General features: G+C 36.5%; 1 protein-coding gene across 3 annotated transcripts in view; it reads left to right on the forward strand.

Moving 5' to 3' along the window:
* Positions 1–13,823, forward strand: part of LOC128687597 (uncharacterized) — a 191,527-nt gene that overhangs the window by 68,874 nt on the left and 108,830 nt on the right. Inside the window, exon 5 of one of the 3 annotated variants that reach the window (XM_070083984.1) lies at positions 1,841–1,915. The exons of the other annotated variants lie outside the window; for them this stretch is intronic. Within the exon in view, the coding sequence (XP_069940085.1) occupies positions 1,841–1,861 (21 nt within the window). The 3' untranslated portion in view covers positions 1,862–1,915. Of the gene's footprint in view, positions 1–1,840; positions 1,916–13,823 lie in introns of those variants that run through there. 3 annotated transcript variants of the gene reach the window in all.

The following is a 13,823-nucleotide window of genomic DNA, read 5'->3' on the forward strand; positions in this document are numbered from 1 at the left end:
CCAAGACCCTCGCATTTACTTCTCTTACAACCCCATCTATAAATATATTAAACAATCACAGTGACATCACACACCCTTGTCTAAGGCCTACTTTTACTGGGAAATAATCTCCCTCTTTCCTACATACTCTAACTTGAGCCTCACTATCCTCATAAAAACTCTTCACTGCTTTCAGTAACCTACCTCCTATACCATACACCTGCCATATTACCCCCTATCCACCCTGTCATACGCCTTTTTCAAATCCATAAATGCCACAAAAACCTCTTTAGCCTTATCTAAATACTGTTCACCAATATGTTTCACTGCAAACACCTGGTCCACACACCCCCTACCTTTCCTAAAGCCTCCTTGTTCATCTGTTATCCTACTCTCTGTCTTACTCTTAATTATTTCAATAATAACTCTGCCATACACTTTACCAGGTATACTCAACAGACTTATTTCCATATCATTTTTGCACTCTCTTTTGTCCCCTTTACCTTTATACAAAGGAACTATGCACACTCTCTGCCAATCGCTAGGTACCTTACCCTCTTCCATATATTTATTAAACAATACCACCAACCACTCCAAAACTATATCCCCACCTGCTTTTAACATTTCTATCTTTATCCCATCAATCCCAGCTGTCTTACCCCCTTTCATTCTACCCACTGCCTCACAAACTTTCCTCCCACTCACAACTGGCTCTTCCTCACTCCTACAAGATGTTATTCCTCCTTGCCCTACACACAAAATCACAGCTTCCCTATCTTCATCAACATTTAACAATTCCTCAAAATGTACCCTCCATCTTCCCAATACCTCTAACTCTTCATTTAATAACTCTCCTCTCCTATTTTTAACTGACACATCCATTTGTTCCCTAGGCTTCCTCAACTTGTTAATCTCACTCCAAAACTTTTTCTTATTTTCAACAAAATTTGTTGATAACATCTCACCCACTCTCTCATTTGCTCCCTAAACATATACATACATATATAGGAGCCACGAATGAGTGGTATTTAATCAATAACAACACTGCGACTACCCGGGGAATTGAACTCGTGTTGTTTTAGCCAGCCTCATGGTGAGCAAAACTTCATGATGCTCTAACCCACTGGACCATACAATCCTTCAAAAAATCACACACCCAGCAGAGCTAGGTGTTGTGCCGTGATCCGAGGACATACGATGGTGTGGGTGCCTCAGAGCTAATTTCATCCTACTCCCCATTTGGTGTACTAGTCGCAGTGTTATACTGATTAAATACCACTCGTTCGTGGTTACAATACTATATATACTGCTTGTGGAAGCTAGTACACCAAACAGGGAGTAGAATGAAATTAGCTCTGAGGCACACCAATGTATGTCCTCGGATTATGGTACAAGACCTAGCTTTGTTGGGTGCGTGATTTTTGTAGGATTGTATGGTCCAGTGGGTTACAGCGTCGTGAATTTTCGCTCACCATGAGGCGGGCTAAAACAACACGGGTTCAATCCCCCAGCTAGTCACAGTGTTGTTATTGATTAAATACCACTTGTTCATGGTTACAATACTAAATAAACTGCTTGTGGAGGCTAGTACGCCAAATGGGGAGTAGAATGAAATTAGCTCTGAGGCACCCACACCATCGTATGTCCTCGGATTACTGTACAACACCTAACTCTGCTGGGTGAATGATTCTTGTAGGATTGTATGGTCCAGTGGGTTAGAGCCTCATGAATTTTCACTCACCATGAGGCAGGCAAAAACAACATGGGTTCGATCCCCCAGCTAGTCGCAGTGTTGTTACTGATATATACATATATAGACTTATGTATTTGTGCATATATATTTTCTTTTTTATCTTAACAGGTATCTCCCATGAAGGTATAGTGACTCAAAAAGGATAAGACATTCACAATCATTCATTCAATTGCTGTCTTCAAAAGTGTGTTAACATCAGATTTCAGGTTACCCTCCAGCCTAGCTCTCTAAGTTACTTCCAAGTCTAATTTCATTTCATGTTGAGTGAAAATTTTGATTGTTAATGACTGTTGCTTGTAGCACAACCTATTACTGCAGGTCTACAGCATAAGTTTGTGAAATAAATCACAGTCAATAGCTGCATTTTGCAGACTAAAACAGATCTCTTTTATTATCACACTGACAAAAATTACTCTTCTCTTTTAAGTTTAAATTAATATTTTCTAAATACATAATAAATTAAGATTTTAATTGGTTAAGATATCAATGAATACAAAACTGATGAGTTCTTATCCAAGCAATAGTCTTCCTTTAACAATACAGTACCCCTTTGTCAACAACGGGCTAGAGAAGGTGTCATACATGGTTCGTAGAGGATGGCAGGACAAATTTATTTTCGATGTAGTATAACACATCACAAAATGTGTTGTCATTCTTCACTATTTACACAACTACAAATATTAACATAAAAAATAGTTTATCACAATCTACCTACAACCAAAGGCTTCAGTCACAGGACCCAAGTTATAAATGCAGGCTTCTTAAAAATACAGTAAAAGTCGGACTTCTTACAAATACAGTAAAAGTCATTACCATTGGAAGTGGCCCATTTCATTCTGCATTCAAAGATTTTAATCAACAGACAACAAGCTATAAACAGATTTCCTAGGCCATTTTAGGGAAATGTGAACTTGTACAAGTACATATATTAAAAAGTTCTGTTGAGTTAATGTTCTCTTATTTGTAATTTTGGAGACACACATGATGGACAACAGGTTTTAAAGAAACCTACCCAAAATCAAAACATCCCTATTAACAGCCCATCCTCTTAACCACAGACAGACACAGCACTATTGTAAAAACAGTCAAATGGATGGCTGTTGATAGAGCCTCGAACAACTGAAAGATGACTGTTGCACATCAGCTATGTGCAGTGGGCATACATATTCTGTTCCCACAGCAGACTTTTCTTTATTGCCTATTATCTTATATTTATAGTTTTTCCATTGTAACCTAACCTAACATAACATGACCTAACCTAACTTAGAAATGTGCTGCAAACCCTCCATTAAAAAGTGACAGAAGGATGGGTTGCTATACACAGTATAATGATACTGTACCTCAATATATAAATTAGAAGTTAAGAGACACACACAAAAGTTAATCTGAACTCTTAAGACAAGCTTGTCTGATTCTACACAAATTAGCTACATACCAGTAGATAAACACAGCCTCTCAAACATTATTGGTTGCAGTAATAATTATATTAGACAATCAATTATCATCGCAAAATAGTCTTCCACTTTTATATTGGGAAACAATCTGTTCAATTCAAAATCACAAGTTTCATCGCGTAGCTCGATCACTAGTGCACTCAGCTCACAAACTGAGGTCCGGGGATCAATTCCCCAGTATGGCTGGAAAACATTAGGACGTGTTTCAGTAAGACACCTGCTGTCCCTGTTCACCCATCAGTAAAATGGGTACCTGGGTGTTAGTCGAATGGTGTGGGTCGCATCCTGGGACAAAATTGACCTAATTTGCCCGAAATGCTCTGCATAACAAGAGGCTTTCTATATAGTAATATGTCATTGATGTCAGCTAGGCCTCTATACCTAGTACACGTACTTGCAGAAATAAAGATATTATTATTATAAAGAAAATAGTGTAATTCAGTGTGCAGTTCCTTACTCCAGTAAAAAAAAAATTAACACCTAATATGATTAAGTATATTAAGCAAAATTCCCTATTAATACTGAAGTTTATTATTTACTTTGTCCTCTCATAGACACACTGTAGAAAAATCATTTATATTACAGTGATAAAATGTCTAAGAAAATATGATTGATTTTTAGACTGATAAATTTATTATGAGAGTATATATACACAAATACTGAATATGTATGAAGCACAGGTTGCAAAAACTGAAACCCTAAATTATTCCCATGTCTCATGGATTGTGCACCCATCTCTTGGCATTTGATTCATATTCAAAGTACAGTAAAATCTCAAATTAACGAACCATTTAATGGATTTTGGAAACTACAGACAAAAAACTGGCTAGACAAATGCTGGAATCATCAAACAAAACAGAAAAGTAGATTCTGGATTTTGTCTGTGGTGATAGTGTTCAGTAGTCTTCTGAATCACTGGACCAAATTTAATGATTGACATTTATCCAGCATGGGGTAATGTGTCCCCATCCAGGACCTATCTGTTTTCATTGTCCCCCAAGCCATAAGCACCGGCATTAGTCTGTGCTCACTCACACACACACTCATTATTCAGTTTCCAGTTTTCCTTAGATTTATGGTTTTGTTTGACTTTATTTAACATATTAATTAAAGTGCTATTAAAAGTGCTTGTACAGCAAGTGGTGGTGCCAAGAAGAAACAAGTGAATCATAGTGTTAAGCAGAAACTTGAACTAATTAGGATGCTTGAGTCTGGCATTTCAGTGGCACAGGCATGTGAAGAATATGGTTCTAAGAAAGTGTTTGATAATCACAGAAGCAAGGACAAACTTCAAGACTGTGCACTTAAGTTTAGTGTAGATGGTAGCCAAGAAGATTCAACACTTGCTCCTTAAAAACATGAAAACAGCTCAAGATAAAAAGCATGAAGCAGCAATGCATAAATGGTAGGTTCAACAATATGTTCTGTTAGTGTTAATGTTTGTAGTGCTGATCTTGGCTCTGCTGCTCTTAGGCTAGTAAAGCATATGAACACAGAATCTCAAGCAAGTTATGTTTAGTTTTGATGCTTCTGTAATCATCATGGCTCACATAAAGATTTATGGCAAGGCTGGTAGTGCACCCACTTACAAAGTTGAACCATTCAAATTAATGTTAAATGATCTGATTAACATTGACAAGCTCCTTCAATCTCAACTGTATAATGCTGATGATATTAGTCTCTTTTAGCATTCACTCACTTCCATACACTAACCCTTCAGGCCATAAGTTCAGCAAAAACTGCTTCTCACTATTATGCTGTGCTAATGCTAATGGTTCTCACCATTTGAAATTGATGGCCAATCGCAAATTGGCACAGCTTTGTGCTTTGAAAAACTGCACGAGAGAGTTGCCAGTAAATTATTACAAGGATAAGAAAGGCCGATGTCACAGGGATGTATTTGGTGACCATTTTTTTTCTTTTTTTTACAAATTTCATCCCTACAGCAAGCAAGCACCAACTAGAGATCCTTAAGCTAGATTTCAAGGATATCAAGGTTCTTCTGTTGATTGATAATGCACTTACTCACTTAACCTGTAAACGGTCCAAACGTATATATACGTTTTTTCAACATTTGAAAGTATGTAAAAAAAGTAGATCATCTTTTTGTTTTTTTACATTTGAAAATGTGTAAAAAAACTTTGATCTACTTTTTTTTTATGTTATATTTGAAAATATGTAAAAAAAACATATATCTACTTTTGTAGCACTACACATGTGAACGTAGATCTGCTTGGACCGTTTATGGGTTAAGGGCTAAAAACTTAAGCAGCACAGATGGTACAATTAGGGCCATCTTTCTGCTCCTTTATATCACCTCCCTGGTCCAATCTAAGAATCAGGGGATTATTACAGCCTGCAAGAATTTGTACCAGTCTAGGTACATAAGTGAAGTATTGGTAGTGATTAAGAAAGATGAAGACTTGGAAAGAGATAGCAGAGGCCTATGTACATATAATGCAACCTGAAGTCTGTCATCTTTATCCTTGCAGCATAATACAAGGAATTGAAAAAGACAACATAGCTAATGGTTGGAATTTTCTTTATATAACCTTGATACTGAGTTGGACTTTGAGGAGTTTGAGGCCAATGATTTTCATCATGCCCTTCAGAGGGTGGGAGAAACAGATGTTACAGAGGAAGATGTGATGGCATGGTCAGAATAAAATGAAGGTGATCCTGGTTATCAGATGTTAAGTGATGCATAAATTGCCGAACAATCTCTTGGTATAAGTACTGGCAAAGAAGAATAGGATAGTTATGATGATGATGGTGATGATGATGATAAGACTGAGAGACGACTGAAACTGTCAGTTGTAAGAGATGTAACTGATGTTCTCATCAAGTATACCGACTTCTCTGAGAAAGTGCAGTGAAGGCCTATTATCCACTCTTACAAATTTATCCCTTGTGATAAATTCTTAGAGAATGTATCACAAGGGACCAGCATCAATGTGACAAACAATTGAAGCTGGGTACATTTTTTTAAATCTGTGCCTTGTTCTTAACCATCTACTTTTTCTCAATCATCTACCTCTTCTCAACCATCTACCTCTCCTCAACCATCTAACTCTCCTCAACCATCTACCTCTTCTCAGCCATCTACTTTTTCTCAGCTATCTACCTCTTCTCAGCCATCTACCTCTTCTTAGCCATCTACTACTTCTAAACCATCTACCTCTTCTAAACCATCTACCTCTCCTCAACCATCTACCTCTCCTTAACCCTTTCAGGGTCAACAGGCCCTCTCAGAGACTTGTTCTCAGGGTCGGTCAAATTTCAAAAAAAAAAAAAAAAAAAATCTTATGAAAAGATAGAGAATCTTTTCCCGATCATAATGACACCAAAAGTATGAAATTTGATGGAAAACTTACGGAATTATGCTCTCGCAAAGTTAGTGGTCTCGACGATGTTTACACATCGGCAATTTTGCCCAATTTGAGCCCTATTTTCGGCCAATTCCAGTGTACTTGTCGACAAAAATCATAACTATTTCGCTAGAACTCAATTTTTCTATCGAATGAGTACAAGAAACCACCCATTTACCGATTTCAACTATCCAATACAGTGGTCAGAATTTAGCAATTTTGCCAATTTCACACAAATTTCAGAAGATGCCAATTTCCGAATAGGGTCCAGAATAAACAAGAAAGACATTCCTGGCACTAAAATAACATTTCCTCTGTTCACTAGTCACATCCCCATGCCCCTCTTACATTCTTTTGCTTTCCACTTTGAACTTTTATTCTCACAAAAAATAGAAGATTTACTGTTACGCAGACTACTGCATTTGTGTAGAAATGGTAGAAATTTTATCAGTGCATTTGTGAAAGAATATTAGACTCACCAGTTGATGTGTATTGGACGCATAGAATGATTATTTTACTTTTGAACTTTGGTAAAAATCGAACATTTCTGCTACTTTGAGCACAATTTCAAGGTAGTTTTCTTTGTAAAACCAGTCAAAATTATCCCAGTTTCTGTAATATGTCTTCCATTCTATAAAATGAGACCAGGAAAACTAGAATACAACAATAAATACCACACGAAAATACAGTGCAAAGTCGCTGTTTTAATCCAAAAACACGGTCAAAGTTTTTTTTTCTCATTATGCACTGTGTGCTGCAGGATTTTTTTTATACCACACACATTGACCACATAGACCCATTCTTTCATATGTAGGCCTACCAGCTTTCTCTCACTAGATTTGAGGGCGCTAGAATTTAGGTGTACTAGTACGTCAAAAACCCTGGTGCATAAGCCGTACTAGTATGGCCGAAACCCCTGAAAGGGTTAACCATCTACCTCTTCTCAGCCATCTACCTCTTCTCAACCATCTACCTCTCCTCAACCATCTACCTCTTCTCAGCCATCGACATTTTCACTAATGGGGCTATACAACTCCTTTGATTCAGAATAAAAGTTATTCCGAGTCACCACCACTAATCACAAGTTACACCTCATCTCTCCACTGTGCTTTATTCTATGATACATGTACAGTGCTATTGTACAGTACTTTCAACTTCATTTTTATTTACAATACAGTATTATAGAGGGTGGCTTGGTGAGCAATGCTCATGCCTTACACACTGAGTGTCCGTGGTTCAATCCCCAGCCGAGTAGAAACATTGGACGTTTCCTTACACCTGCTGTCCTTGTTCACCTAGCAATAAGTAGACATCTGGGCATGAGGTGACTGGTGTAGGTCATATCCTGGGGGAAAAGACTGAAGGACCCCAGTAGAAATAAGACAGTTACTGATGACACACTGACTTTCTTGGGTTATCCTGTGTGTCTAACACTCTGGAGTTAAGAATCCAAACAAAATCTTATCTTACAATACAGTACCTGTATAGTACTGTACTGTTCTACAGGTTATAATACCAATATTTTTATTGTGTAGTAGGCTTCTGCATCATCAGACCAAGTCTGCTGATTCTGAACTTCGTCCATTTATGTTACAATCATGAAAAATAAATTTCATAATTTGGAATCCACAGGCAGTCACCTGTGGATTCCTCCTTATTAGTCACTAATTCAAGGTTTACTGTATAATGAAATGTAATACAGTTCTACAAAAACTAAGTAAGTGAAGCATTATGTTTTACCACCTTCTGACAATAGAAATTAAATTATTATTATATACATTGATTACATAATGTATGAATGAAAGGTAATCAGATTTGATCTGAGGAAGGGGAGCAGCTTAAATTCCTTGGATGAGGAGCCCTTTACCTACATCAAGGCATGTCCCCCCTGACAGAGCATAACTTAACGCAATAATGACAGAAGACCTGATGAGGCACACTGAAAACAGTCATAAGCAGTGTTCAAGTGTGGCATGTTCAAATTATTATACTGTGTTCATATTTACGAGAAACACTAAACTCACAAGGGTCTATGGTGTTACAGAGTAGAGATGGGAGAGATAACAGAGAGAGAGCAGTGATGTTGAGGAAGGACATCAGCAGAACAAGGAAGTGAATGTTCAAAAAAAAAAAAAAAAAAAAAAAAAAAAAAAAAAATTACAATTTCTTGTTTAGGTAGTACATATTATGTGCTTAATAAACACAAAGCTTGTGTAAAGTATGCTAAAATTAAAATACAAGGACTACTGTATCACACACTATGCAATACACTAGTAGGCTGTATAAGAGGTACTGCAAAAGGTAAAAGTGACCTTAACATGAACTCTGATAAAACTGCTTAAAATACTATATATGCAAATACTGTCTGAATGCTTCATATACATGTATTGCTGAAATTCATATAAAAATGAAAATGTGAAGGATGAAGACAGAAACAGCATAGACCCAACTAATGATGATAGTATGTGCTCAATAGAACTTATAATAAACAACATGCTGTGTTGGTAGAGGCCTTAACTACAGCAGTCCCCCAACTAAAGAATGAATTGCAGTCATAGTGCTCCAACTTACGGACAAGTTGTTTGTAATGTGAAAGCTATCTTTTCCTAGAGAAAGCTTCTAACTGCAAAATAGAATGCATAAAAGTTTTTTTTTTTTTTAAGTATTGCTTCCCATGGACCTTGTTTGTTTAGGCAGTGAAAACTATGATGATGATCTTATAAATGGCCTCCCTCCCATTTTTAATTGATATTTGCACCTGTTTTTGATGATGATGGATGACCAGTGTGTTCATCATCTTTAACTGATGTTCATCCTGCTCTGAATCACAACAACCATTCAAAACACTGCATCTGACCCACTGCTTCATAGCCAAATGCTTGCTGAAGAATTCTGTGAGTTTCACTAGCCATTTTACTGTGCTTGAAATGGAATGAATAATTAAATTATATACATATACTATATACAGTGGACCCTCAACTAATGATGGCATCACCTAACATTAAATCCAGCTAACGATACATTTTAACGCAAACATTTTGCCTCAGCTAACGCTAAAAAACTCACCTAACGATATTCGTTCTCAGGTACCAATTAATATCGTTAGGTGAGGGTCCACTGTGTATATATATATATATATATATATATATATATAATATATAATATATATATATATATATATATATATATATATATATATATATATATATATATATATATATATATATATATATATATATATATATATATATATATATATATATATATATATATATATATACATATATAAATATATATATATATATTTTTTATTATTATTTTTTTTATTATCATACTGGCCGATTCCCACCAAGGCAGGGTGGCCCGAAAAAGAAAAACTTTCACCATCATTCACTCCATCACTGTCTTGCCAGAAGGGTGCTTTACACTACAGTTTTTAAACTGCAACATTAACACCCCTCCTTCAGAGTGCAGGCACTGTACTTCCCATCTCCAGGACTCAAGTCCGGCCTGCCGGTTTCCCTGAACCCCTTCATAAATGTTACTTTGCTCACACTCCAACAGCACGTCAAGTATTAAAAACCATTCGTCTCCATTCACTCCTATCAAACACGCTCACGCACGCCTGCTGGAAGTCCAAGCCCCTCGCACACAAAACCTCCTTTACCCCCTCCCTCCAACCTTTCCTAGGCCGACCCCTACCCCGCCTTCCTTCCACTACAGACTGATACACTTTTGAAGTCATTCTGTTTCGCTCCATTCTCTCTACATGTCCGAACCACCTCAACAACCCTTCCTCAGCCCTCTGGACAACAGTTTTGGTAATCCCGCACCTCCTCCTAACTTCCAAACTACGAATTCTCTGCATTATATTCACACCACACATTGCCCTCAGACATGACATCTCCACTGCCTCCAGCCTTCTCCTCGCTGCAACATTCATCACCCATGCTTCACACCCATATAAGAGTGTTGGTAAAACTATACTCTCATACATTCCCCTCTTTGCCTCCAAGGACAAAGTTCTTTGTCTCCACAGACTCCTAAGTGTACCACTCAAACTTTTCCCCTCATCAATTCTATGATTCACCTCATCCTTCATAGACTCATCCACTGACACGTCCACTCCCAAATATCTGAATACATTCACCTCCTCCATACTCTCTCCCTCCAATCTGATATCCAATCTTTCATCACCTAATATTTTTGTTATCCTCATAACCTTACTCTTTCCTGTATTCACTTTTAATTTTCTTCTTTTGCACACCCTACCAAATTCATCCACCAATCTCTGCAACTTCTCTTCAGAATCTCCCAAGAGCACAGTGTCATCAGCAAAGAGCAACTGTGACAACTCCCACTTTATGTGTGATTCTTTATCTTTTAACTCCACGCCTCTTGTCAAGACCCTCGCATTTAGTTCTCTTACAACCCCATCTATAAATATATTAAACAACCATGATGACATCACACATCCTTGTCTAAGGCCTACTTTTACTGGGAAATAATTTCCCTCTTTCCTATGTACTCTATACAGTGGACCCCCGCTTAACGATCACCTCCAAATGCGACCAATTATGTAAGTATATTTATGTAAGTGCGTTTGTACGTGTATGTTTGGGGGTCTGAAATGGACTAATCTACTTCACAATATTCCTTATGGGAAAAAATTCGGTCAGTACTGGCACCTGAACATACTACTGGAATGAAAAAAGTTCGTTAACCGGGGGTCCACTGTATATATATATATGTATATATACATATATATATACATATATATATATATATATATATATATATATATATATATATACAAATATATATATATAATATATATATATATATATATAATATATATATATATATATATATATATATATATATATATATATATATATATATATATATATATATATACAGTGAACCCCCGCATACCGTTGGCATCACATAACGTTAAATCCGCATACCGATACATTTTATCGCTAAGATTTTGCCTCGCATACCACTAAAAAACCCGCTCACCACTATTCATCCGAGACGCGTCTACTGTGCGGCCTGAGCCAGCCTCACATGTTCCGCCGGTGGCATTGTTTACAAGCCAGCCTCCGCGGTAACATCCAAGCATACAATTGTAACGTTTCATATTATTACAGTGTTTTTGGTGATTTTATCTGCAAAATAAGTGACCATGGGCCCCAAGAAAGCTTCTAGTGCCAACCCTGTGGTAAAAAGGGTGAGAAATATTATCGAAATACTGTGGTACCATGGTCAACTGCTGATGCTGCTGCTGCTGTAGCACTGTCAGCTGCTGCTGCTGCTGTAGCACTGTCAGCTGCTGCTGCTGCTGCTGCTGCTGTACCACCGTCTGCTGCTGCTGCACTGTCAGCTGCTGCTGCTGCTGTAGCACTGTCAGCTGCTGCTGCTGCTGTAGCACCGTCAGCTGCTGCTGCTGCTGTACCACCGTCAGCTGCTGCTGTTGCTGCTGTATCACTGTTGTTGGTGTGGCTCATTGAGAATACCAAGAAACAATTAACCCCAGAGGATTAGCCACCCAGGATAACCCAAAAAAGTCAGTGTCATCGAAGACTGTCTAACTTATTTCCATTGGGGTCCTTAATCTTGTCTCCCAGGATGCAACCCACACCAGTCGACTAACACCCAGGTGAACAGGGAAAAACGCCTGGAACTAGTGCTCATATTGGTGAATTTAAAGCCAGCAAAGGATGGTTTGAGAGATTTAAGGATCGTAGTGGCATACACAGTGTGATAAGGCCTGTTCTGGAAGAAAATGCCAAACAGGACCTACAGTACTCAGGAGGAAAAGGCACTCCCAGGACACAGTGTCTCATCAGTCATTGTTGCATCTTCAATAAAGGTAAGTGTCATTTATTCTTCATTTAGTAGAGTAGTACATGCACAATATATACTGTGCATGTACTACTCTACTATTGTGCATGTATCCTTCTCTTTGTGTGTAGGAAAATGTATATTTCATGTGGTAAAATTTTTTTGTTCATACTTTTGGGTGTCTTGCACGGATTAATTTGATTTCCATTATTTCTTATGGGGAAAATTCATTCGCATAACGATAATTTTGCACAACAATGAGCTCTCATGAACGGATTAATAACGTTATGCGGGGGTCCACTGTGTGTGTGTGTGTGTGTGTGTGTGTGTGTGTGTGTGTGTGTGTGTGTGTGTGTGTGTGTGTATATATATATATATATATATATATATATATATATATATATATATATATATATATATATATATATATATATATATATATATATATATATATATACACGTATATATATATATATATATATATATATATATATATATATATATATATATATATATATATATATATATATATATATATATATATATATATATATATATATACATGTATATATATATATATATATATATATATATATATATATATACATGCATATATATATATAAAACATATATATATATATAATATATATACATGTATATATATACATGTCGAGCCGAATATGTAAAACTGGTCAATTACCAAGAACTCGTTTAAAATTAAGTCCTTTCTAAAGTTTTCTCTTATACGTTTAAAGATATATTTTTTCATTAATGTTAATGTAAAAATTTTTAATTTTGCACCAAAAGAATCTTGGAAAACTTACCTAACCTTATTATAACAAGTGCAATTTATTTTAGCCTAACTCAACTAAATATATTTTAGATTTGTTTACAATTCCCTTCTTTGCCTCCATAGATAACGGTTTTTTTTGTCTCCGCATATACCTCAACGCACCACTCACCTTTTTTCCCTCATCAATTCTATGATTAACCTCATCCTTCATAAATCCATCCGCCGACACGTCAACTCCCAAGTATCTGAAAACATTCACTTCTTCCATATATATATACAGTGGACCCCCGCATAACGATTACCTCCGAATGCGACCAATTATGTAAGTGTATTTATGTAAGTGCGTTTGTACCTGTATGTTTGGGGGTCTGAAATGGACTAATCTACTTCACAATATTCCTTATGGGAACAAATTCGGTCAGTACTGGCACCTGAACATACTTCTGGAGTGAAAAAATATCGTTAACCGGGGGTCCATATATATATATATATATATATATATATATATATATATATATATATATATATATATATATATATATATATATATATATATATATATATATATACATGTATATATATATATATATCTCACACACACCGACACACACTTTCACATACTCTGACAC

The sequence above is a fragment of the Cherax quadricarinatus genome, chromosome 11 (genome assembly GCF_038502225.1).
Source record: "Cherax quadricarinatus isolate ZL_2023a chromosome 11, ASM3850222v1, whole genome shotgun sequence".
In the NCBI taxonomy this organism is placed as follows: domain Eukaryota; kingdom Metazoa; phylum Arthropoda; class Malacostraca; order Decapoda; family Parastacidae; genus Cherax; species Cherax quadricarinatus.